This window comes from Macrosteles quadrilineatus, unplaced genomic scaffold (genome assembly GCF_028750875.1).
Source record: "Macrosteles quadrilineatus isolate MER2022 unplaced genomic scaffold, UCM_ALF_1.0 Scaffold_8__2_contigs__length_117827958, whole genome shotgun sequence".
NCBI classification, from domain to species: Eukaryota; Metazoa; Arthropoda; class Insecta; order Hemiptera; family Cicadellidae; genus Macrosteles; species Macrosteles quadrilineatus.
Genome location: NW_026542601.1, coordinates 1001405 through 1028568, shown reverse-complemented (window position 1 = coordinate 1028568; position 27164 = coordinate 1001405). Strand labels below are relative to the sequence as shown.

Here is a 27164-nt window from a genome sequence, read left to right as displayed (position 1 = left end):
ACAAAATGTAAGTATCTAATACAACTGATGACACCACTTTGGATTTAATCTACATTTTACATTTTATTAGATTGGACACAAATATGGGTTTTTCCAAGCATCAACCTTTTACAAAACAATTCAGATGACAAAACATGCCAATTTGGCATTTTTTCCCCTAATACAAAAAATTATTTTTGCTAATCCATATCTACGTGTGTTTTCCAAGCATCAATAACTTTAGAGACAAAGCCAACGCTTTCTGTGACTTTTAAAGTTTAAATACAACAATAAGACAATTTAAAACACCTTAAGAAAGTTATATGAAGCAGACTATTATTTCGAAAATGTATTTCGTACAAAACCTCTACGAATAGTTTTTAAACGAAGGAACAAATTTTCAACAGTTCCAAATCCGAGTGCTAACGCTAACAAAAAATCTCACCCTTTTTTGCTCTCGCGTACTTGACATTGGCTCGAGTAGGTGACGTAGCATGTAGCCCGTGCCACAGTCAGCTGATGGAACTTCTCCCAGATGGCGTAGCTCCCCTCTCTTCACGCTCGGCCACCACCGACCGTTCGCTCTCTTGCTCAGTCAGTTGAGTGCGAGAATTCGAGCGAGAACCATATCCGTTTGTCTGAGGAACCGTTACGTCTGGGCAACTGTCAAGGTAGCAGCGGTGACAACAATGTAACAGTTGTGATCAGCTGTTTTGTGCTAGTGATGCAGTGATTGTGTTGTGCGGTAGGGATGCCGATTCCCGCTGCGCCATTTTGTTGACCTGAACCGTTGTTTTGAACCATCGATATGGCTAGTGCACCCGGTTTTGACGTGTGTGTCTGGATGCTGCTGCTCGTAGCGGTGCCTGGCATTCAATCAGGTAGGCTAGTTGAGTTTTGTTTCCTTGTTCTAAGCTTACTGGATTAAAGTTGGAAATGAAACTTGGGGCTTAAAAAAAATACCCTGGGAACAAGTGTTGATGAATTATGTATTATACATAAACATGCAACAGTAAGCAGTATCGAAATAAACAAACCATTGTGGCTTGTATTCAATGGTGAAACCATTTTCGCTGTTCGTTTGCCATGTTGTCATAAAAGATCACCTATATCGTCTTCCTATATCCAGGCTTTATACAGTAGATTGAACACCACCTAAAAACCAAGGTTATTATAGAATACAGTAAATAAATTCATTTCGACATTCATTTCCACGGTTCATTTCCAATAACTTCCTTACGGGTTTGAATACTTTTTTTTCAAAAACTTAGGTTTGGTCTTTTTTTAAGTTTATACAGTATAACGTTTACTCTTTAAACAGCTAGTTAAATTTAGCGCATCTGTTTGATATTGCTAGAATTATTTAAGTTTTACTGTGGGTTAAATTGAACTTTTTCCTATGCATTGGCGAAACAAATGTATGTACAGTAAAAACTTTTGAAGAGTTAACTTATATATAATTGTCCAAAAATTCGAAAATACTTGAAATCATGACTCGCGTCCTAGAATCTAGATTACAACTTACTCGAACTCTCAACATTCTTGTAGAATTGTCGACTCTTGTCACGTAGTAGTTTTATACATCGTCAAAAGTAACAACAACGTCTAAATTCAGCGTGTTTATTGTCTTCATCCAATGACAAAGATAAGATTGGCCTGTCAAGGACAACGATTTAAACACACGTTGCTCGTGTACGATCTACTTCATCTATTGATAACTAGATACATAAACGTATAAATTGCCAGATCTAAATTTATTATATCAAACATGAACAGGACTTATTAATTATAACAATATCTTATGGGATTTACTAACGACTACAATTAGTACAACGCATAACTGATTAATTACGGTACGAATATAAGTTCAAAGAGAAATGTTCCTTTTTAACTACAATTTTAACACTACTAAATATGATCAAAGAATCCACATTTTCTTTAAAACTGATTACAGATTAACGGTACGAGACATTTAATTTTCAATTGCCTTTATGATACAAAATATGTAGGTAGCTTGTGTTGTTTATACATATGTGATTCATTAATAGACTAATTATGTTGATAAAAGATATCTTCATATGAAAAAATTAAGTAGAAATTCGTCACTGTCGATTTCATGGTTCTGTCACTCAATTTACTTCAGATGTCAAGTTCATTTATACTACAGGTAATTATCATGACTATTTATATACATATTTTTACACTAATAATACAAAAATTCTCCCGAAATTAATTGTTACGATCGTTTGTTTAGTTAAATCACAGATCTCCTTAATCTGTCTGATTTGTACTCCCAATTATTCTGGTGTTTCAACTATATAGACTTTCAAATACAAACATAAATAAAAAAACAAATTCTCAACGAAACAAACCCCTATATTAGGGATGCCGATCAATTATTGATCCTGTTGGCTTAGCCATTTTGGGAGGCCGTTTAAGAATGAAAGGGTCTCATTTGATATTCGGACCTTTGTAGTTTGACAGGGGTTGTGGAGCATCCGACTGTTCGGCCCCTCGTAAAAGTCAGGCAAAAACCCACCCGGCTTTGAACATTTCGTTTCCGACCCCTTTACAGTGTATCGTGCTCTTTGCTCAGGATCTTTGCACATTGTGAATTCTTTAGCAACCGATCTCTCTTGGAAATAAGTTATGTGTAATGCCCGTTTTGTATGTGTTGTTTGTTTATCTAGTAATTAGTCACTGCCATGTTTTAAAGTAAAAGTAAATATATATGTTGTTAGTAGATTATCAATAAATTTCAATAAAAACAGACCAAACATTGTAACAATTAAATGGACAATAGGCTTACCTATTAATGTATACGGTAATACGGTACTAGGTTATTTCTATTGATTTATAATTGTTGTTGAGAGATACATTATTCTTCTATTGTTCAAATCGTAAAACATGCATTTAACGTTTCTTTTGTAAAATCTTTGTTTGAAGGAAATGTATTCTTTTTAGTCCTAAATGTGTTTAAAAAGGAAAATTCTCCATTCTTCCATTAATTTGATTGTCTTTTTAATATTTTTCCATTATTTTCGAAATACCTATTGTTCCCTGACTTTTCTCATAATCTTGGAGAAAAACGTCCTGTAGGCTATACTTTTGTCATTATAATAATATTTTAGTGATGTAATCTATACTCAGTTGTTATAATTGTTGAAGTTATACATAATTTTTTAACTTATGCAATTTATAATATTTATTGTTTAAAATCATCGAGTTAAAGAATGTTTGAAGCGTGACCATAGGTTTCTGCATACATTATAATCTTTTAATCTTTGGTCTGCTTTAAGAGAAAATTACATACTACTTTTTCAACATTTATATAAAAACCAAGAAAACATGTATCGTAATTTGATTTGAAATTATACGGATTAAATATATCCTGACTAATAATGTGTTGTCTAGTACCTATACATTTGCTTAAATCTGCACTAAGTGTGTGTTTTTGATTAAATGAAACATATCATCGTAGATCGTATATTGCTCGTCACGATAACAACACACTGTTGTTTGTTTTAGAACTTAGAGATGTTATATCTACAGTTGTTCGCTAATAGATCCACAGTAATGTATCAATTAAGAGACATACTTGGATTTCTCTGAAGTTCTAATGCAGTTCCTATGTCTGTCAATGTTACTGCTCTCCCTTAAAAGGGAGATCTTCGCTATAAACCAAGAAACGCTATTTAACGTTTTGACAGCTTAATAGCTCATAACATATTAGTTTGGAATGTATTTAATAACAAAATTTAATTTGTAATACATAAAGTGATAACTATGATTAAAATCAGAATAATTAAGTAGGTAGTTATTCGATTGAATATACTGATGTAAAGAGGTTTATTAGATCATATAAATATTTTCTTTACTTAGGTGCCATTGTAGGAATTCTGTATTGAATAGATCGTATACCAAGGTCTTAAATTTTATTTATCATGTTTTAACCGTATATAGGCCTACCAACCAAGCAATATTCAATGTTCAAATTTAACGGACTAAATGCAGTTAATAATCAATTTTATTTGCTATGTACTTTTGAAAATTACTCTGTTTCCTAAAAGTAATATCCCCTAGTAGCTAGTGGATGGGTTGGTATTAAACTGAATTAAAGGGTTTATTAAAATCCTATTTACACGCGAATGGTATCCCTAATATTAGTAAAACAATCAGATTATCAAGCAATTGTCTTCTCTACAAACATCCATGTGCAATTGTTAAGTAGACATATTGGTTTACTATTTTATTTCACAAGGCTAATCTGAGAAGGTATAATTGTAAAACATTGTTAAAGGTCCATGACTAGTTCTTAGTTTTTGTATTCAGGAAACTTGAGTATTTTACGAAAGCTATTAAACTCTGTAAGTTTGTTTCTGACTTTGGAACTTTGATCTCTACCTTTGAATGATTGCTGGCACAGGTAACATTTATTCTCTACGATTCAGGAAGAAAGGAAGTTCAAAGTTTTTAAAATTATTGAAAATAAGGATTCAAAATAATAAAACCCCATAGTGTTTTAATATAGTTTTAATATGTTTAAATGATGCCTATGAATTGTTCGTATTAATCTTCCTAATATTTAAGTAAAAAATTATATTTTTACCACAATTAATGTTTTACTCTTCGTCTTTAATGCAAATGGGTGATTAATAGATCGTTTGTTGGATTTCCCCAACATTTGTAACGTTTAAATGACAAGACTCTACTGTACTACTAAAATAACATCACAACATTTATGTACACGGGCAAAAACAAATCGTACAATAATCTTAAACGGATCTACATGAATAATAAACCATGGGGATATTTTCCTCATTTTCCTACGTTTGCAGTAACCTATAAAAAGTGTTATATTCTATTAAAACATAAATGATAAGAAACCGATTTAGTAAACACAACACCTACAACTTAAACCGTGCTGACTTAAAATTACTATCTGCTGCTGATCCAAAGATGATGAATCTACAAGGAAGTATATTTAGTATCTAATACAGTTTAGAGGAAGCTATTAGTCAAGCATCTACTCCACGTTCCAGCAGGCCCTGCTGTAATTGATAGCCATTGGTCAATCAACATTGCTGGTTGGTAAGTGATTGGTCCTATGCGATTGGTTCAAGGTACGCCTATAGATAACACCACAATATTGTGGATACTACATCTCGTCGTTAAAGTTGAGAAAACTATTAAACATGCTTTATGGGTTTAAATCTTACTTACGGATGAGGACAATTTTAAGTGTAGTTCCATCCGGTTTTTTTGAGTGCATTTTGTCGTCTTGTTTATTTCTTGTTATTTTAATTTTTGTTGCTATTGTATCCAAGTAAGCCGTTGCACTTGTAAGACAAAAATGTCTTGATCTCTGGTCTTTCGATTAAAAAGGAAATCTAAAACTTACAATGTTCCCTGAAATTTAAGTGAAAGGTATTATTAATATCAGAGTGCTCTAAGGACAAAACATATATTATATAAAACATAAAATCATATTTGGACCCAGGTTAAATAAGATGAGAAAACTACTAGCTTTATTTGAAATCAAGTCAAAGAATTCCGAACACCGCCAAACAGTCCTAAAGGGTATCTTATTTTAAGAACTTCTTGGCATGAACTGATTCTGGCTGATTCAACATAATATTTTGAGCAGACTGTATTTTGAATATTTATTTTATGATAGTATATGATCACTACGAGAAAATTATATTAGGTGGGTATTTATTTGCAAATAAATAAATACAGAATAAATGCTGTATGTGTATTTATGTGCTGCTCCGTTCAATAAATGTTGCAGAAGTATACAATGATTATTTACACAATTTTTTATTTTGTAATTAGTTTTAGGACTAAATTGAGCCTTTCAGCTACCGACGAATTGTACTGAAGTAGTTTTCGTTTTTGCGTTCCCAAGTTTTAAATAATTCAAAACTCAAAGTGTATTTAATAGCGGAGATGAAGAAGAAGCAAGGGTTGAATGTATGACGTAATAGCTTTGTTACTGCTTAGGAATATCTGGGGTTTGTTTTGCCACAAAAAACTTATATAATAATGAAGAGTATACCAACATTATGCAGCAACTTTCTTGGTTCAGTTCTAGACGATAACTATGGAAAATCTTCTAGCAAAAAGTTATAGAAGTTCTTACATACCATGATTCCAAAATGTTATATGATTTGTATATTTATGTAAATCAGGTACTGCATCCTTTTACAAAATATCATACTTACTTAGTATTAAAGTATTAAAGTAGTAGTCTGCCCCAAGAGTTCTCAAAAGAAATACCTCTGTTCGGAACATCGAACAGTAAACTAAATACGACATATCGTAATGAATTTTGACGAGCGTTAAATTAATTTCATACATTCCCACTGAATATACTGTAGTATCGTAATAATCTAATGCTTCTATTTTTTTTGAGTGGATCTAAAATAGGTATTATTGTACATACAATTACAATACCCCTAAATAATAATAATTTTTAGAAGAAAGTTCTTGCCATTGAACAACCAAATGTAGCGAGCAATATAAGGTTAAAACCACTTCATCTGAGCTGAATCTAGTCAACCACGCGATAATACCCATAAACGACAATCGTTCATTTCAACACCCATTGTTTGAGTTTCACATTTCAGATTCTAATTTCCCTCTTTTTTAATGTGTGGTGGATTTAAGCCTAACTGGATTTTGCCCGATCAAAAACTTTCATCCCTTATTTCACTCAATTTGAGAAAATTAATGTAATTAATACGTAACAACACCTTTCTTGCTGATTTAGTGTCAGGGGTTAAGCTCACCACCACAATAAACATATGTGTTCTATTATAATTGTCACGTGCATACTCATTACTCACACCAAGCGATTGAAAAAGGGTTTCAAATCAGTAAGAAGGCAATTGGTTTTGATTGGATACTCGAATCATCATCAGCCCGAATTAGGGAGCACTAATCATACCTCTATCAATTCAAATGATGATTGGAGTGTCCAATCGACATAGATCACCTCGTCATATTTTGCTTGTATTTATTTACTTATTTTCAAAGGTGAGTCTTTAAAAACAAAAAAGGTAAAAATGTTGTTTACTAATAAATTTACTTTTGTCCATAACCTAATAAATTCTACATACCTTTATTATTTCACTACACTAAATTAACAAATGACTTCTAATATAATTCAACAAATTTGCTCCCCATAGAACTTAATACTATAATATAATTGCACAACAAAGAAATGTATATAGAGGAATAACCAAGAAAGTGGGCCTCTTTTTCCCCCTGAGGTTCCATGGAAGACAATTGTGACCACTCCTGTGGAGATAACACAAAACAAAAACAGTTTAAGACAAAAAAACTTCTAAAAAATTTATTAAGTCTTTTAAAATAAATGATTCATTACGTGGTTATTTTATAATGTTATAATGCGTGATTGTAGAGTTAGTTATTGATTTCTCAACCATTTCATACATTGTCTTAGTCCCAGGGTTTATTGTTCTAAAGGCCTTTAGAATGACTGAACATTCATCGTCGGGCTAATCGTTAATAAAGCTGTAAATGTTAGACAGCAATACAAACAGGGCTTGGACAGTTCCTCTTAAATAAATAACGTATACATGTCAACGGCGTAGGAGAACAGAAAAAGTCCAATTTGAGTAAAAGATAAACAAACCATAACAAAGTGTAAAAACAAGGACCTAAACAAACCATTATTACGGTTTCTGTTCTGGTAATCAAGGGTGGTTTTTTGCCCCAGACTCCACGCAATGTTGATGCTTAACTGTGGTAGGTCTGTAGCTAGGGGCGGCGTCGCTTCTTCCCTATCATTTACCCTGGGCCGAAGGCAGTTTAAAGGGTTTTTATTTCTGTTGTAGGTAGTTTAAAGGGCGTTTTACCCCAGCTGAAAACAGTTTGGGAGTTTTTTCCTCCGATATTAACATCGGATCAGGCTCTAAAGTGTTCTTATTATGGGTTGGTTATGTAAGACTTAATGAATTATTTGAGGCGTTGAGAAGAAAGAAACACATTTATTTTATGAATTTATGAGATGATTGTTGTGTAAGTGACTAAGATCAGCTTGTTTCTTAGCTACGGAAATCCACATATAAATCCCAAAGTACCCATGCACTTTTGAGATAACTAAAAGTCACACTTCCATAAACCATACTGAAAATGTTAATCATGACGAGAAACCTTGCGCAAAACTATCCATTTGAAAAATTGCCCTTTAAGGTCGTAATTCCTTTCTAAAGGGAACTTTCCATATACCTACCTAATTGTACTTATTTGTTTGTTATTCTTTCTATTTATTACCTTACTAGCAGTTACCTGGTGCGTTGCTGCACTAACAACGATATTTTAAATGTCAATTTGTTCTTTACGGTAAATTATAAAAATGTATGAAAAAACAAAGATAGAATATTTATAGGCTATTGCATAACTGCCAGTGGATAAACATTTTTATTTCATTAGGTGTATAAATATAAGTTTTTAGGCGTCCGTTTTGTTTATTTCAGCCTAACTTAACAAACCAATAGTTATTGTTAATACTTATGAAGTCAAACGGGGTTAAGCCCGTGGGTAACAGCTAGTCTAATTAGGCCTAACACCTAATTACAAAAACCATCATTAATGAAAAACTAATGTAATAACGTCAAAAATATATAAAAGTTATTTCATAGATTATTTAGATTGGGATAACTGACCTCAATAAAGTGTAACAAATTTCACTTTTATATAAGTAATAAGATAAAGAAGTAATCAAATTACGACAATAATAACTACTAATTTGCGTCACAATTTATTTATGACCGGTATTCATTTGACTGAATATCCTAAAGTATACAAAACCATCTAAATACTTTTGCGATTAAATGTACAATGATTCTGAAACAGGTTTTTTATTAATGAAGTGACAAAAATGGTTCAGTAGTTGTTGCGCCTCCCTGAACAAACACAGGAACGCACTCACACAAATCACTTATTTAGATTATACTAGATTTATTCGACACCCACACAGTAGAGAGCGTATTTAAAATTAATTACTGATGGATGGTTATTGAATGGATGAGATAGCTTTTTGCTGGATAAGATCATCTGGTTCAGCAAACACTATTTATCACAATCGCAATGTTCACAGAAAGCAGGTTGCAGTGGTAAACCATCAAACAGATTCCACTGACCATTCACAGGATCGAACCTGATTTTTTTCCGTTTTTAATATTCAACCATGTGAAAAAATATTGGTTTTGTCGTAATTCCATGGCTTTCACCACATTTATGAGCAAGTTGAGTACAAACTGGAGCTATAAAGTCAGTGTAGCTTTGGTCGTGGTTGTTTGTGACACTTCAAATTAATCTACGGCCAATTAAGTAAGAGAAAAATCATTTATTAGGAGAGTTACAATACAACAACAAACAATACCTCTAGAAACAAACCTAATAACAAGAATGATCAAAATTATTGCTAAGACAAAATCAGCTGTCGTTGTCACTACATAGGTTTATTACTGGCTATTACTTTACTAACTAACAAGGATTTATTAGAATCCTAACAACCAAGGACATCTGAACCTTCAAAACGCTTTTGACTTCCATCACGATTGAACCTGTGACAATCAAATGTCAAGATGACAAGTAATTAATCACTCAACTACCACAAACTATGATCGATATACAAGGAATCATAAGTATACATTTCACAAAATAATAGTTCCAACCAGCGTTGCCAAGGTCGACACAGTTTGGCAACGTAGCGAGGGCGTGCGATCTGCGTGGCCAAACAAGTTTACAGCGAGTCGCAAATGAGTCTCGGTGCAGACTTGTGGCGCCAACAACGCCAACCTCCGACTGTCCAGACATAAATATCGCAAATTACACATCGCTGCAACACGTAAACATAAACATGCTTATTTACTTCACAAGATTTCGCACAATTTGTTGAGTGAAACAGTTGCTACAAATTGTTGTGAGAAAAATTGGATTTATATTTTAAAAAAGGGCGATTTGGTAGGGTTTAACAGCAGACGAGTAAAAATTTAAATAAATTGGTTAACTCTTTTAAGGTTACGGTGAATCGGTCTAAAAGTTGTATTTTGTGAAAGGCCCGTATAAATCCTACACAGAAACTGAATAGTATAACGTACAGGGTTTCAATGTGCACTAAAAATTAAAGGAATAGGTTTAATGGATCAAAATACAACGAAAATGAGAAATAACGTAATATTTTTTTTACGCGTTTTTAGCTAGATATCCGCCATTTAGTATTTAGGTGTTTCAAATTTATATATTTAAACTAGCTATGATAGCTTTATGTAGATTGTATACGATGTTGAAGAGTCATAAGCTACAAATCCTGTACATATTATAAGCATAGTCTATGCATAGTCAATATGAGGAAAAAATTGAACAACCTCGTTCTCTTAACACAAACTTATTTTGTATTAGAAGAGGCAAAACACTTCGGAAGTCTTGTAAAAAAATTGCCTGACTTGGATTTATTCAATGCTGATGGTCAGTTCAAAGGTGAATGCATTGTTACAATCAGTTGGAAGCAGTGCTGTGTATGCTGAATGCTGCTGTTATGACCAGACATGCAAATGTCGCTGTCCAACCACCACATCGCACACCGCTCTCCCCGGCCTAGATACGACAATGTTATGCAACTGGAGCAATCTCTACTACCTCTACTCCTCACCTGCTGTCCGCTAGAGTGTTTATTTGCAAACATAACCAAAATATACCCAACGTCTACCTAAACTTATTTCAATGACATCTACCAATAGCTACTTACTTCAACTTGGTACCAATCACCTAAATGCTCTAAAAAAAAAAAAAAAACTGCTGTTAGTCTAAATGCTGCTAAATGGACCTAGCGTTACTAGTCTAAGTCCAGCCTCTACATTTAAACATAGGCATTATAGCATCTATCAATAGCTACTACTTCCATATTCCTGTGCCATTTTTGTCCAGCTAGCCTCAATTATAAACCTTTCCTCTGAAGCATCTACCCTAACGTTCATCCCCTACAGAAGATACTAACACTGCTTCTATCACAGGCCACTCCCCATTGCACTACAAGGTGGCTGACATTATCTCATTGTTGGCATTGAGCCAGCAATGCTTACTTCTCTCACACTTTCTACTTTACGAATATACCATCTACTTACCTCTACTACTAACTCATCATCTCTTTACTCATCACCTCTCCGGAATACATCCACTTCCAACCTCCACCACAAAAGTTTAACCCTTAAGATCCACATCTACCATTAAAAATACTCATATATCTTTTACACTTCACTTTCAGTATCAGCCATTCGCCATGTCTAATCTCTCTAGCATCTTTTAATCCTAGAAAGCATAATCCGGTAAAAGTTTCAATAAGTTAAGAATAAGATTAAGTTGTAGAAGGTGTGAACGGAAAAAATAGAGTTGTTTTAAGAAGCCACAGCCATTCGACTTCCAAGACAATCATGCTTTAAGTTTTCATTATTCCTAGGACACTAGATTCTTACACCGCAGTTAAACTATGATCGTGGATCATAGAATACTAAATTATTTTACAGCCTCATAACATTCACCGAGCAGGCACGTCGGGATAGTTGTTGTTTGTAGTCATGACTGAGCGACAAGTAGACTATAAGGTTTAGTCACGTTCGCTCACTGACTCACATACAGAGTAGAAACTTGACATACGTGGTTAACATACAGTGATTACTCAAATGGCAGTCGCAGTTGAACATTTGGTGACTGACGACTGATGAGTCACTTAGTGCGATGAACTTTGTAATCGAGTACATATTCGAATCATGTTCAGGTGTAATAGGACACACATTTGGATAGTGTATATTATCAAATGGCTATAATAGGTCACCTTCATATGATTGAAATAAAAATTGAAAGCTTATCAATTAATTATGTTTTAAAGAATAAAATTTTTTTAGTTTTGGTAAATTAAAGGGTATTTTAGAAAGACAAAAATTCCTTTAAGAAGAGCAAATTGGAATGTAATAGAATTGGTATTAAACAGAATGGATTTAATTTTAAATTGCTTGGTACACCAATAAGTAGTAAAATAAAGATCGTATGTGTGGTTGATTTGAATTAAAATCTGTTACCTATGCAACAGTTACACAATTAGTACAAGGGAACAGAAGTGCGATACAAAAATACAAATCTTAGTCTTATTCCTCGTGCATTTTTTCGATATGGTAGTGAAATTGTAGATTTATTACAACAACCCCTTATTGTTGTAGCCTAATATTCAGAGTTTTGTGATATGGAGTATTTATTTGTAATGAAAAAAAGATCGCTCCATCAAATTATGTACAATGTTACCTAAATTCGTGGTTTCTGATATACCAATAATAGTACACTGAATTCGTTAACCTTCTACAAAAAATCTAGTATCAAATTATTTTATGTTCTGTATCAACGTAATCTATGAATGTAACTCCTTGTACACATTTAAACATTTTTTACGTAATTTTATTACACATTTTTTATATAACTTTGCCAAACACCATGTCTTAATGGTCTATGTCTGATAAACTAGACACAGGTTCCAGTCATTGCATACTGTCTTTAACACCGCACTACCAGTTTTAGGTGACGGTTAGTCGAGGGGTTCCCAACGACAAAAACAAATATTTTTTAGTCACAAAGCAGTAAACACACAAACAATATTTACATTTATTTATATTTATTTATTTAGTTACAAAAGATATTTTGTAAACAACCTGGAGGAAAGGTCAATATAAGTTATTATTTGAACCTAAAGTTTTCGTGGCGATCTGAGGAAGATGTTGGGATGATGGAGTGTCGATTTCCTCGCCTCGGAGAGTTTCCTGTCCGATATTTACAGGAAGAGGTTGTTATCTCTGTACTGTTCGGCAACAATCACTACAACTTCTTCAAAACAATACTCACTTTTTACAAACGTTTTAGTTGACAAGTAGTTAGAGAAACAGAGTTAAACAACATTTTGGATCCTTCTAGTTGTATTATCATTCTTAGCTATCTTTTAAAAGATTTACTGATTTGTGACAACAAAATATTTGTTTATGTCGTTGGAAGCCCCTTAACTAACCGTTGGACTGGAATGTCCATTTATTTATTTATTTTTTAGACTGTAACGTAATTAATGGAACCTGCGTCTACAGTAGTTTATAAGACATGGATCATTGATATTTGGAAAGTTATATAGAACATTTTTATTAAAATTACATAATTTAAGTGCAAATTGCATTTACACATCCCGTTGATACAGAACAAAAAAGAATATGATACCAGATATTTTGTAGAGGGTTAACAAATTCAGTTTACTACTATTGGTATTTTAGAAATCACGAAATTTAGATAACATTGTATCTTAATTTTAGGAACTGATCTTAGTTTTATGACAAATAAATAATCCATATCACAAAAATCTAAGCTGTACAACAATAATGGGTTGTGGTAATAAATCTACATTTGGCCACTATATTGGAAAAGGTTTATGGGAAAATATAACTAAGATTAGTATTTGTAATACAAATATTGCAACTTCCGTTACATTTACAGGTACATGTTTCTCTCTGTATATATATGTAACGCAAAAGGTCAACATTATTTCCTCCAGAATTTAAGGTGACAAAAGAGAAACATAACCCTTTTGTATAGTTTAACCCTTGTCAGACCACAAAAGATCGTACAATGCACGTTATTGAATTGCCCTTCGTTTCGGACTGGTTTAGGGGTTTTGTCTTTTAAAAAATATATAATTATTCAGTAAAAGGTAATATCAAAATTAAATTTAAATTGAAGTTTATGAATTGCTTGAATTCTGTTATTAATAAGCAATAGAAGGCCTTGTGAATGAATATTAAAACAAACTATCTTTATTCACTTTATAGCCAACGTCGTGTTAATGATAAATGCGAAAGGAGTAAATTTATCATAGACCTAATATGAAATTCTTTTCTCTACGAAATAAATCACATTTCTGTTTTGGAATTGAACGCTTGTCGATCCTTAGCCTATTTGAAAACATTAGTTTATTGCTATAAGGAGTTAAATAGATACAGCAATTTTTAATACTTACGTACATTTAATTTGCGACCTATTTTTATAGTGACAATATAAGAATTCTTGTAAATAAATTACAACATAAAAGGGTTTATTTGAAATAGTACAGTGTGCTGGTCCAGATGTAATAAGTAATCCACGTATTATGGTTATTAGTAAGTCTTGACTTTGTATGATATTGTGTATTTTAATACTACCAAACAAATTATTTTTCAATATTGTTTCGAAAATTAGGAGTACCCCCATCTCTAAATCTTGTAGTGCATTTCTTAAGAAGTTCAATGCATATACTGTTTTCACTTCTTAAACATTTAATTTTTCAGTCTTCTCATATTTAAGACATTTAATATTGCGGATAGCCCATTTTCTAGGTACAAACGCGCACTCAGCAAGTAGTGAACCTGTGGTCTAAGGATTCTAGTTAAAATCCCGCCATGTAGGTTTGCTGTTTCTTTGCCCAAACATTTATTGTACAAGTTTTTAAAACGGTTAACGTTACTGACTACACCCTTTGGTTCGTGGCGCACCTTAAGCCATCGCTTAGTAATTTTATATTCTCTAACAGCACAAACGTAAACATGGGAAGGTAAAGAGAGTTCGCTACGCTAACTCGCCTCCAGGTTGAAGTTCGTTCGCTACGCTCACTCACCTTTTGGTTGCAAATTAGCTGTTGTCATAAATAAAAACAAAAATAATAGTGCTGCACCCTGTTGGTAATCCTTGTAACTTGTATGCTATTGAACATCATAGAACAGAACCAACTTGTTTAATTGCAACAGCTGTTAAGATTGATTAATTCCTTTTAAATATGAAAAATCATAAGATTAACATGGGGAACTACAGAGCCACTGGGGTGGAGCCCGAAAGGGTTTTTGAGATAAGAATATGCTTTAATGTTAATCGGGAATGTGAGCTATCATCATGCCAAATTTCAGTCCAATCCGTCCAGTAGTTTATGCGTGATTGAGCAACACACACACACACAAACATACACACAAACATACACACAAACTCACAAACTTTCAGATTTATAATATTAGTAAGATGTCTCTAACCATGGAAATATACACATGCTGTAACCATGGAAATATACACATGTTTCCAACCATGGAAATAACAATAACGATTCAAACAACAGCTAATTGCTGTGTAAATGTATACTCGGATGATTAAACATGTCAATCATCATATGTTTAGCCATTTACAAACATATTCTCCACATAATACAAGCCGTTAAGACATGTCGTCACGCTCCGAGCGCGGCCATTTGTCAAACTAACTCCACTCTTTTATCGCTTTCATTTCGTTCATTTTGAAAGAAACAGCAATATTTTATGTGGACAAAAAGAAAACTTTTTCTCGTTTAGAAACGTTCTTTAATGAGATGTTCTTTGATGAATTTTGCAATAGGGAAATGTCAAGGTAATTGTGCTTAGTTGTGCAAAAGTAGGAAGGGGAGATGTATAAAGATTATTTTTCTGACGTATTTCATGGGAGAGGCCTTGTATTCATAAATATTTCAAACAATAGATACAGTATGTTTGCAGATAATGTAAAATATGTTATTTTATAATCCAAAACTGTCAATGACTTTCGTAGTTTATCTTGGTAGTTTCAATTAGGCCCCGGGTACGATACGAGCGGCGAGCGGCGAGCGGTGAGCGGCGAGCGGCATGAGCGGCGCCGCTCTGACATCGGGTCTCATTTAGTTGCGTGTAAATTTGTTGAGGGTGGCCACGATACGTCTGAGCGGCGAGCGGCGGTGAGCGGCACCGCTCAGCGCCGCTCATGGTTCCAAGTCAAAACCGATTTTCGCGAAAACGCCGCTCGCCGCTCAGGTGAGTCATGCTTCAGCTCGGCCTAAAATGACAGGGAAACAGCAGCAAACATGCGATACGAGTCGATACGTGAGGTGCAGTCCAGGTAATGTTTGTGGAATGACCAGCAAGGAAGTTTTAAAACACTTCAGTCACCAGAAAAGTATGGGAAAAAATAAGGGTTAAGGTTTTTCTAAAAACTAAGTTTTTCTTTACAGGCAAACAATTGTCAGATAGCAACAAAAGTTGAAATACGTCTTGCAGGTAAGCATAGTTTACCATTTTATACTAAACTAACTCATAAAACTTGGGAAACTTGATGAGCGTTAAAAATGTGCCGCTTGTATCGTAGCCACCACCGCCGCTTAAGTGCCGCTCAGGTTGCCGCTCGCCGCTTGCCGCTCACCGCTCGCCGCTCGTATCGTACCCGAGGCCTTATGTAACACTTGATCAGTCACAACTGCCCATTAAATTAGATATATCCTATCTCTAACCAACATGCCTGGTTGTCGGTATCTTAATATTTTAATAATGATAGTAATGTTTGTGTTCATCTATAATTCGTTGAAAATGTAAAACTGTTTAAGTTTTTTTTTTTTTCAAAAGAGACATATCCAAACCTTGTTACCGGAAATTTTTTCGTTCAAGGCCAAATAAATGTTAAACAACTAAATTAACTAATAAGCTATATTATACCATTTATAAAAAGGACCCATTGTAACCTTCATTATGATTGGCACTGTAAAACTTCGGATCGGAGTTGACTACTATGAAATCACGTGCATTCTCTTAAACTGGGTCTTTTCTACAATATAAATGAGGTAAAATATATATATATATATATAAAGTCATAAAATAACGTGCAAAACTAATATACTATTACCGTATGAATATTAAACGTGCCACATTTCAAGTACAGCAATTCTGTTTTATACACAAAACCTTTTAGGTGTAACAATAACTGAGCTCGAAAAGAAGGATTTAACTTGTATAAAAATCGTATATAATTGTCGTATATACATTGCAATTACTGTTCATAAGCGATGTACATATGTATGACCTCTCATTTTTTTGTTCGACTGTGTTTCTATGTTCTGATAATAGGGAAAATATTATTATATAAATCTACAGCTTTCAAACAGACGATACCCCTACTAAAATATTTTTTCACCATAAATTTAATTGTAGTTTCAATGACGTGTTTGATACACATTTAATATATTTTTGTTATAACAATAAAAAAGTTTAAGAAACCGAAAAGGCTTGCTGAGTTTTGACAACATTTTTATTAGTTCGAGTAGGCTAATGGCCCTTTCGGGTGTGTCCACGTCATTGATTAAACTAACAATTACAAACAATGACACATGTATCAACATGGTTACAGACATGTTACTAAGCTATTACCACGAACAGACTTGGGACAAATCAAAACACGAATGGACATTCCAATAAGCTTATTTACGATGTAGGGTAAGGTCATTAGGATGATTAACTGATCATTAAACGGTGCTATACATGTGACTGGTGGGGTTCTGGCGTTGTAAGTGTTCTGTTGGGATAGCCAATAGCATTCTGCTATGCACGATGTGGCGACACCACATTGTCATCAGGGTAGTTTCACAGTGAAGAGATCAAAGTAGAGGCTGTCATAAAGGTTTTGGTAGATGACTACAGATATGTAGACAGGTAGGTACAAGACAAAACATCTACCTTGTTTCCTACTCTTCTCTATCTCTGCTCCTTACCCCTATCTTTACCTGTACCTTTACCATTTGTTTACAATTTGTATTCACCTCCCATCCAACACCTACATTTCTCACTATCTACCTGTACCATGTTTGATCTAATCCACTTACATTTGGATAATATTTCGGTAATAATTACAATTATATATTTCTGTCATTATCAACATGTGCCATTACCTTTAGGATAATAAGCGTAAATACATTTTATTTATCAATTTATTTAACAGTTACGAGCCGTTTCCAAATTAAAGTAATGATAATCCACCTCCTCTTTCCATCCACCAAGACTACGCTACTTGTTATGCATTGTGAATCATTTCTAAAATTAGTAAATGTAAACCATATTACGCATTTAATAAAAGAAAAAAAAAATATGAGGGTTTCAGACTAATCGATTTTTGATGTAGTTGAATATTTTTTTAGACATATATTTTATTTAATATAACATTTGATCCTTATTGTATATTATCAATAGTATCAACGTTGCCAAATAATCCACTAACTCAACTAAATTTAAAAACCACAGCCACAAATGAAAATGAAAATGAAAAATGTAATTCAACCTCTAAAAAGATGGTAGAATATTTAACGGTTTAAAATCTCCAGATAATTGATGGATTTTCAATCCAGCGTGGATGAAGTGAAATGCCAAATGCCAACTTGGCGATCTCTCCGGCGCTCCATAGACCTACGTTTGACGGATTGATAATCAACGATAAACCTGTTAACTACCACTTAAAGTCTCGCGCTGATTCCGATGTCTGATGGGAGGTAAACTTGTCTAACTTAGTTCAGAACGTTTCCAAATTATACTGCAGGAATCTTGATACATTTACTGGATAACTGTAACTTTAACTTCCAATGTTAAATATAGTAATTTTATTATTCAGATTTGTAAAATGTCCAAATTTTGATTATTAATCGTTTTTAGATCTTTTTAAATTTACAAGTAATTTTTACAAGTTAATAAAATATTGTTTTGTGTAGTTAGACGTATAACTATCCAAGTAACCCAAAGTTATGTTATCAAAAGCGTGCTTAAATATGCCGATACAGTATATAATATAAATCCATTAGTTGCTAAACGTATGTGGAATCTGTTTCAGTTAAAAAAGAAAAGTATCAAACTCTCCATAGCATAAACATTATATTACCTTCCAACCATCATTTTATTTTAATAACTCAAATTTTATTTTTTTTATCTATTTATAATTTGTTCAGTTTATAATTTCTTTTTGTTATTTAACATTCAATGTATGAATTTAAATGTATAATTTCTTTGTGTTATTGTTGGTACCCAAGAAAGTATACAAAATATTTTGAAAATCCTTCTCTGGACAGCAATGATATAGCAAATTTGGCACATATAGCAGCCCTACTATTTTCAGTTCATGCAACTTACCTAATAACCAAACTACTTAGTTTATTTTCCTAATAGTCCAAGTCTTCATACGTTACTGTGATTGAGGAGATGTCGCGTCACAGGTCTGATCTACCGTATCACGTGATAGGGCCAATATCAGACCCATTAATTAATTAATTGCTTGACAGTCACAGCTGACTCACGTGAACCGAGTTATAAATTGATATTCATTGTGTATAAAAATAATGTACTAATCATTACGTGTACTAAAGCTTTACTCCTTTCTTCCCACAAGGAAGTTTCCATAATGCATGAGTATCATACACATTTTGGACCCCCTCTTCTAACAAATTTGCACATACTCTTACACTTTGGTTTTATATTTTGAGTTAATGAAAACGTATTAATAAATTATATTAATAATTTAATGAATACATTTAAGAATTTAAGAAATGTTCTTACAAACTTTTGTTTACGATATTCACCTTCCCAGATTTTATTTCCTAATAATGAATTGACACTCTTTTAATTAATAGTATTTAAGTAACATTTTATCTTATAATGTAAAAAAGGCTACGATGCCTCCTGAAATAAATCGTTTTAGGTTTAATAGAAGTTATTGAGTAAAATGACATTTATTTGTCTTGAAACAGATATTTGTTTATTCAATTGAAATTTTATTTAGATTACAATTAGGCTGGATTGTTTGATGTTGTTAGTAAATAAATCATCAGTTTTATTCTAAACAATTTTTTGTAATATTAAAAGAACGTCACGTGTCAATCCAAGCTGCATAAATCCTTATATTGGCTGAATTCTTGTCGTAAAATGATAATAAATGGGGAAACGAGGCTATAAAAAGCCATATAATATTCTTCGTGAGACAACCTTATTGTGCTGAAATGCCCTCTACGGTATTACTGTATAAAGTAGTCCATAAAGACTTTTACATTTAAAATATTAGTTTTTTATATATACTATATTACTTTGTTAACTATAATACTTTATAATGAAGGGGCATTAACCACATTGGTTAAATAAACATTTACTGTAAATAACTCAATAAACTCTTATAGAACACTATTATAGTTTTTGTGCTACTGTAAATGTGTTTTAATATTTGGCCAATTGCATCTATCAGATTTTGTTTAAGACTCTTTAATGTTTGATTTAACAAATCATTTATTTTACAGTTTCAATAGATACCCACTATCATACAGTAAATTACACAAATATTGCATTTTAAATACCTATTTAGTTAAAACAATGTTTTAATGATATTCATATGCAGTTAAACCAATAAATAAATTTCTTTGTAATTTATTTTTACAAACAATCTTTGGGGTTTTCTTTGTCTTCAGATCTGTACATTTTATTAGATGGATTGAAACTTGTTCTCTAATCGAACTGTAATCACACTTCCTCATGTGTTGAAGTACCTTATAAAATCATGTAACAAAACCCAGCCTATTATTTAAAACCACCTTGAACAGCCACAAAGAGAACTGTAAAAAATTAAAATTAAATACCAAACGTAATTTTAAATCAATTTAAACCTTTTTCTTACACAAGTAGTTTTTACAATATTACTTATGATGGACGTTGATTTCGTTCCGATCAAGAACACTGTTGCCAAACAGAGTAGTAAACCATAGCCTTAGTTAGTGACCTGTTTCCTCGCATATTTATGTTACCGCTGCCAATATTCTGGTTCAAAGCAGAATTATTTATGTCTCCCTTGATGCTTTATATCTAGAGATAAAACACCAATGAACTCCACTATGAATACATTCCATTAGCTATCAGTTGAGATGCGATGCATGCTAAATATTACGATGTATATATCACTTTGTAATCAACTTTCTACTTAATCTACTTCCGGAATGTTAAAGTAGAAACATGGATTAACACTCATTCACTCATTCCGTAAAAAAGTACTGCTAAATAAATACATAATGTAGTGGGGTGTGATAGATTTTGAAGAAATACTATCAATGATCAATTTTTTAAGATGGGGACGCCACTATGTGCGTATTTTAACCCAAATATGAGTAATGGAAGAGTGTAAGATGAGTAGCCCGATCCTAGAGTTTTGTTTGACATATTCCTTAGACACAGCTGTTTAATTGACACTCCAATCATCATCAGACCCAATGGCGAATCATTGCTGGTTAGTTATTTAAGATGAAAGTTAAACTACAAAATAAAGCTATCAATAACATTTTTTTGGTAGTCGGGGATCACGCTCATAGTACCTTTGCACCTCTCCAATACACCTATAATAGGGGTGTATAGTCAATGTTAGTATATGCACAATCTGTAATATAATAAGTAGACTTTTTATCCAATTGTAAATTTTTAAGCGAGGTTTTCGTGTCTAAATCATGTTCGATGACACTGATCTCTAGAGTTGACGAAATTTTTGATTCTATTATATTCGGGTTAATTTAATGATTTGTGCTTTACTGTTTGTTTATAAATTAGCTAGGGGAGGAGTTTTTGTTTATGATTAGATAGTTTTATTTGGTTAAACAGGTTTTAAATTACTGAAATCACAAGAAACAAATTGTAAACGAAACACGACCTGTAAACTTCTACAGTGAACCAGATAGAACTTACAATAATATTGGCTTCAGATAAGGTAAGGTGGATTTGTCGTCCATAAGGATGAGAATACCACTAAGAGAGTATGGTTTACACATGATATAATCCATGAATTCGGTAAGTAATATCCATATAAGTTCTGAGTAATATACCCTCTGGTTGTCTTCCCTTTTGCTAAAGGTACAGAATGTTCGTTACTTTTGTTCTGAAGTTTTAATGTCAAAGATTGGGTTATTAATGAGTACTATATTTCGTGATTTCATGTGTAGTGTTTCGTTGCCGTTCCGTAGCAATAATTAAACCTATGCGTTTAAAGTTATCGGCTCATTTTTAAAACTTTAAATACATATTTGAAAATATTATACCTATCCTTACTTTTAACATGATATAAGGCTTATTATTAAATCATAACTGGAAAATACATTTTATTTGAAGCTAAAATCATTTGTCCGAATTTGAGATTAAAGTTCAATCAATCGAGCACAGAACCGAACCTTACCAACATTATAAACGGTCGTTTCGTAAAATAAAAATAAATTTAACTAATAAACAGTCAATATAAAACAACGAATCACTAGATAAAGATAAATAAGTTAACCTTGACATATACTACAACTATCTGGGCAAATGTTTCTGATACAGAGTGGTACAGGGGGATCCAACTTGAATGTATAGCGTCATGCAGGGAATATCAACACCAGAGCTATCTGACTCATTGCTCCTCTTATCACTGTAGTGATAACACCACTTACAGCGCTTAAATAACCAGAACTAGGTTAGTGTACTTTGCGAGCAGAATTTAAACACTAGATAAAATGTTTCACTCCTTTTCAATGTTACACTAGTCGATTTTGCAATAGTGTGCGTTTCAAAACAAGAACGTTTTCGGCTTACGAATTAATTTGAATAATTGTATTGTACTTTACTGATCAAATAATATGTACGCAGAAAATACCTTAATTTATTCATGATATGTTTTGGCACCGCTGACATTTCTTGCGCATTTGTTTGGTCTGGTCCAACGTCTTGTCACTTCCATCGATGACCTTTTTCAAATGTTGAATTAGTCAAAAGTAATGCAAAATGTCACAACGGCAATGACAAAATATTTCTAGTAACAAGAGATCTTTAAGTGATGTATAATAAAACATATGTTTGCATTTGACAATTGTAAGACTTGAACTCGTGAACCTCTGGTTTTGGTACATTCTGTATTCCCTCGGGGTTGCAGGAAACATTCCTTATTTCATAACTGTAGGATCAACACGGGACACCTTACGAGATTCACCTTGTTTATATACGTACATACCTACCGACTGGATTTTTAAAATTTATAGTGTATTTGTTTGTTCTAGGGTTACCTAAACGGTCCTGTACTACCTTTGTTTATAATTATAACCATTATAAAAATGTAATCCGGACTTTCATTCCTCAACTTCCAGTGCTCGGACATATTTGCTTATTATTTGTAATGGATTTTAAAATGCAAAATAATTTTAAAACTTGCAAGGAAAGTGAATAAAAATTATAAAAAGTATTCCTCTTAGGAAGTCTCTCGGCAATGTCAAGTTTGCCATGTAACTGAGTTGAAACGTTTCTATTTTCTCGTGTAAGCGTATTATATGGCTAAAAACAATTAGTTTCTTTTTTTTTTGCAAGAATACCAGCAAAACAAATGGTAAAATAATTTTAAGTATTTTAGTTAACTGTTCGTATACTAGTTTGTGTTTTGTCACAGTTGTATTCGTAATTGACTAAAATATGTGTCTTTGTAAACATATGTCTTACAAAACGTATTATATTTTAGTACAGTCGATTTTCCGTTATATATATTTTAATAAATAATTTTACTTGGGTACTAAGTTTATTAATGTTTAATCTTTATATATATATATATATATATTAATAAATGTTTCTTTTTCTTCATATTGACATCCTAGGTTAAATGAGATTATGATTGGTTATATGAAATGTATAATAGTTAGGTTTAGCTAAGATAGGTCTGGCTTACAACTAAGGGGTTATGCTAGAAGTTCATGTCTTAATAAAAAAAAAAACACTTAATCGGTCTTTCGTCTGAAGATCCTCTAGTCTATTTGGAACCATTCTATGTTTTTGTTGTCAAATATAGTATTTAATTTGTTCTTTGTGTCCATATTGCAGAATGTCTAGACAAGTAAAATTTGCAGAGGATAGTAATAAATAACATTCTGTATAACCTGTGGCTAAAAAGAATATGTAAAATCACGTGTTCTAAAAAAACAGTATTGCCAATTGGCAGTTCATAAATAAATCATACAGCAAGCAGCCAGTTAAAAATAGCACCATTGTAAAATAATACCCCTATGTAAATAAATATCCCATACACATAATTTTCCACTATATTTTTATTTAAATTTATGATTTTATTACTCACGGTAACTCCTTTAAAGAAGGGTGATCAATCAATTTACTTTGATATACACTTTGGGAAAGTATTTCAAGTTGGCTCGGATGAAGGCTGAGTGTAAAATGGAGCAAGATGCCTCGTGTAGCTTTGTTACTGACTTAGACTAATGTAGGTTGTTGTATAGCTATAGTTCGGCCGCTTAGAAAACGACCTGCGCGCTAATGCTAAACCAATGCTGGAGGAGGTCGCTTTCTAAGCGGCTGAACTATAGTTAGATGTTTAGCCAGAACTAACATTGAAAGTCCCATTGTTGCACAGCCGAGTCCAACTTCGATCCAATGAATGGCCACTGACTTTAGTTCAGGATTGAACTAGCGACCTTCTGATTGCTAAGCGAGCACTAATAGTTACTTAACTTCTCAGCTACATTAGGTTCATCCTCTCACAGTTGTCGACGTAGTGATCACATTCACGCAACAGAATTATGAAATAGAGTTGTATGACACATGTTTATACATTCCTGCACATATAAACAACCAGCAATATAAAACGTGTCATATTCCCCGACGAACTTGATACAGTTCCTGTCAGACGACGACGATATAAAAGGCAGTGGCAGTGACAATGGAGCAGGTTGAAACCGGTCACTTACATTGACATTGACGTCCTGGGCTGGTAATTGTTGTTGCGAGTAGAATACAGAATGTCAGAGACTGCAGTCCGTCACAATCCATATGACGTTGATGTCCAGGGTCTAATAGTAGGTTATAATGTAGCGCGATTAGTAGTAGTATAGTTATTGCTTTGGATATCCTGTGGAAAACAGAAGTTTTCATTGTTCGGAACTGGACACAGTCCTCCTGGCTAGAGAATCAGCTGATTATATTCAATAGCCAAGCTACAAAGATTACCTTTCTTCATTTCAAATTCGTCTTTCCTTCATCTTATATATACGCATATATAACGCCTTATAAGAGTCTTTATCTCATCACTTGAAACACCATATGTTTTTTTTTTTTGGTATGGAACTTTAAAACCGAAAAGCAATCCCAACATTATTGATATTGCGGATTTTTTTTTAGGTTTTTGATGGTTTGACACTGGACCCAGCATCCTTGTGACTTTTCAAATGACAGTGGTTCTGGATTCAAAAGCTGCTGTTCTTAGGTTGTAAAAGCTTTCAAAAGTATTTTTCCTAGCTTTTTGGTATGTTATGTTATGTTATTGTTATGTTTTTTTTATTCCCTATATTTTTATTTAGCTCAAAATTGTACATAGTTTACACCCTGTCAATCAAGTGATGACTATTTCCTATGTCTCCACTGGCTATACTGGTACTCGATTATCCGAATGATTTTGGACTAGTTATGATAGTCGCTAATAGTGTGCTACTTATCGATTAACGCATGTTTCGTTATGGTTACAATAAATTAAACTACTTCAGCTTGATTCATAAATTACTTTGACCAACTTAACTTTTCCCCTTGGATGTTTCTTTAATTTGGCACCTTCCTATAATGCAAACATGAGCGTAATTTAGAGAACTGACACAAAATGGAAATATCACACATATACATATTTATCATGTACATAAGTGTTCATATATCTATGTATGTATGTATTCATTGCGCGACTAATCAATAGTTTTCTTAGTTGATATGCTGTATATTAATTAATATTATTTTTTACTATTTTAACACATTTTTCTTTTGTTACAGGTTTGTCATAAATTGGATGTGATAGAAATTAGTCTGTGGGTAAGAAAATTCTGTTATGCCTTTAGTGTACCTATATGTATTCAAACAGTAAATATGTTTAATTTATGCCACCTAGTAGCTGGGTAACGGGATGACGCCACCGTCCCAGCAAAAAAACAAACAAAGTATTAAAAAAAGTACTATAAACAAAGTTAATAAGTACTGTCTATTTTTAAGAAAAATGTGTGGTGATAACGTGAATATAAACCATGGGTTTTCCGTATTTTAACAAGTTTCTTGTAAGTTTTAAACACATCTTCAACAGCAGTCTCGTGACGTAAAAATGTGCAATGTTAGCCTCCAGTGTTTTCAGTTGACTACCATTTTTTTTCGAGCTTCAGCACACTATTTTAGTTTTACTAGCAATAAGCAGTACACATAAAAGGTTTTTAAAAACACTCCCTCGACACTTTTGGATATGTCTACACTTAAATTGTAAAGAATTACAAAAAAGTTTACTATATGTAAAATATATTACAATGGTGATTGATTTAGACCAATGATTACGATAATCATCAAGCCCAACATGAAATTGCGGAATCAAAATACCGTCCTTGCAACTCCTTGGACTTGTTAGTCTTAAACCTCGTGATCTGCTGGTTAACACTCGTTAGCATCTTTTCGTTTGTCTACACGTTAATTTACTCTGCTTCTGTAATAATGTTAGTAGCCGGAAGTCTCGGAAACTAACTCTAGAGTTCAGTATTGGTTATTATGTACTTTTCTAGATTCTTCAAAACAGTTTTGGACTTGGCTGAACCCTAGCGGTCAAGCCCCACCTAGCTCTGCCGCGGTGGTCGTCTGACCTTGATGTAGTTTTCAAGGTCAAACATCACACATTAGTATTCGGAACAGTCTCGTTGTAATTCTGTCCTCGTTTCGTTGAACTCAGCTGCACTGCATCCACTGCCATTGTTATTCCATCTCCGCTAGATGTTCAATGGTACAAATGAATGTGTCATTGTTGCGTGTTCAAAGGTAAATATTTAGTTGTATATAGTTATTTGTGCAACTAGTGAGAAAAGTGAGCAATTGACTCACTCGAGAGAAATCCTTATTCACGAGCCGTAGGTGAGTGAGGAATGGTTTCTCGAGTGAGGCAATTGTACTTTGAACTCGAGTTGCAAATTATACTTTTCCTACAGTTACCATAAAACAAATGAATTGGTGAAGAAACATAACCTATTTTTACACAGAAGTGAACTTTTAATATAACATTTAATGTGAAGTGACAAATACAACAGTACAACAGTTGACCAGCTGATTTACAGCCAGTGGTGCCAACGTATTTCGCGCGCATACGACGTTGCCTGCATGTTACGCGCTCACTATTTTGTGCCTTCACGTTGCAAATCTGGAGTGAGACAAAGTAATTAGAGTGAGACAATGTTAACATTGTTTCACTGATGAGCGAATTGACCACTTTGCTTTCTCAAGTCAGTGAGAGAACATGTA

At 33.1% G+C, this 27164-nt stretch overlaps 1 protein-coding gene across 2 annotated transcripts in view; it reads left to right on the top strand.

Annotated features, from left to right (window-relative positions):
* The first annotated feature begins 582 nt into the window (after positions 1-582).
* The window catches only part of LOC129000192 (cysteine-rich motor neuron 1 protein-like), a 71301-nt gene continuing 44719 nt past the window's right edge, over positions 583-27164 (top strand). For both annotated transcript variants that reach the window (XM_054427141.1, XM_054427140.1), the window contains exon 1: positions 583-860. In XM_054427141.1, the coding sequence (XP_054283116.1) occupies positions 788-860 (73 nt within the window). In that variant the 5' untranslated portion in view covers positions 583-787. The remainder of the gene's footprint in view (positions 861-27164) is intronic.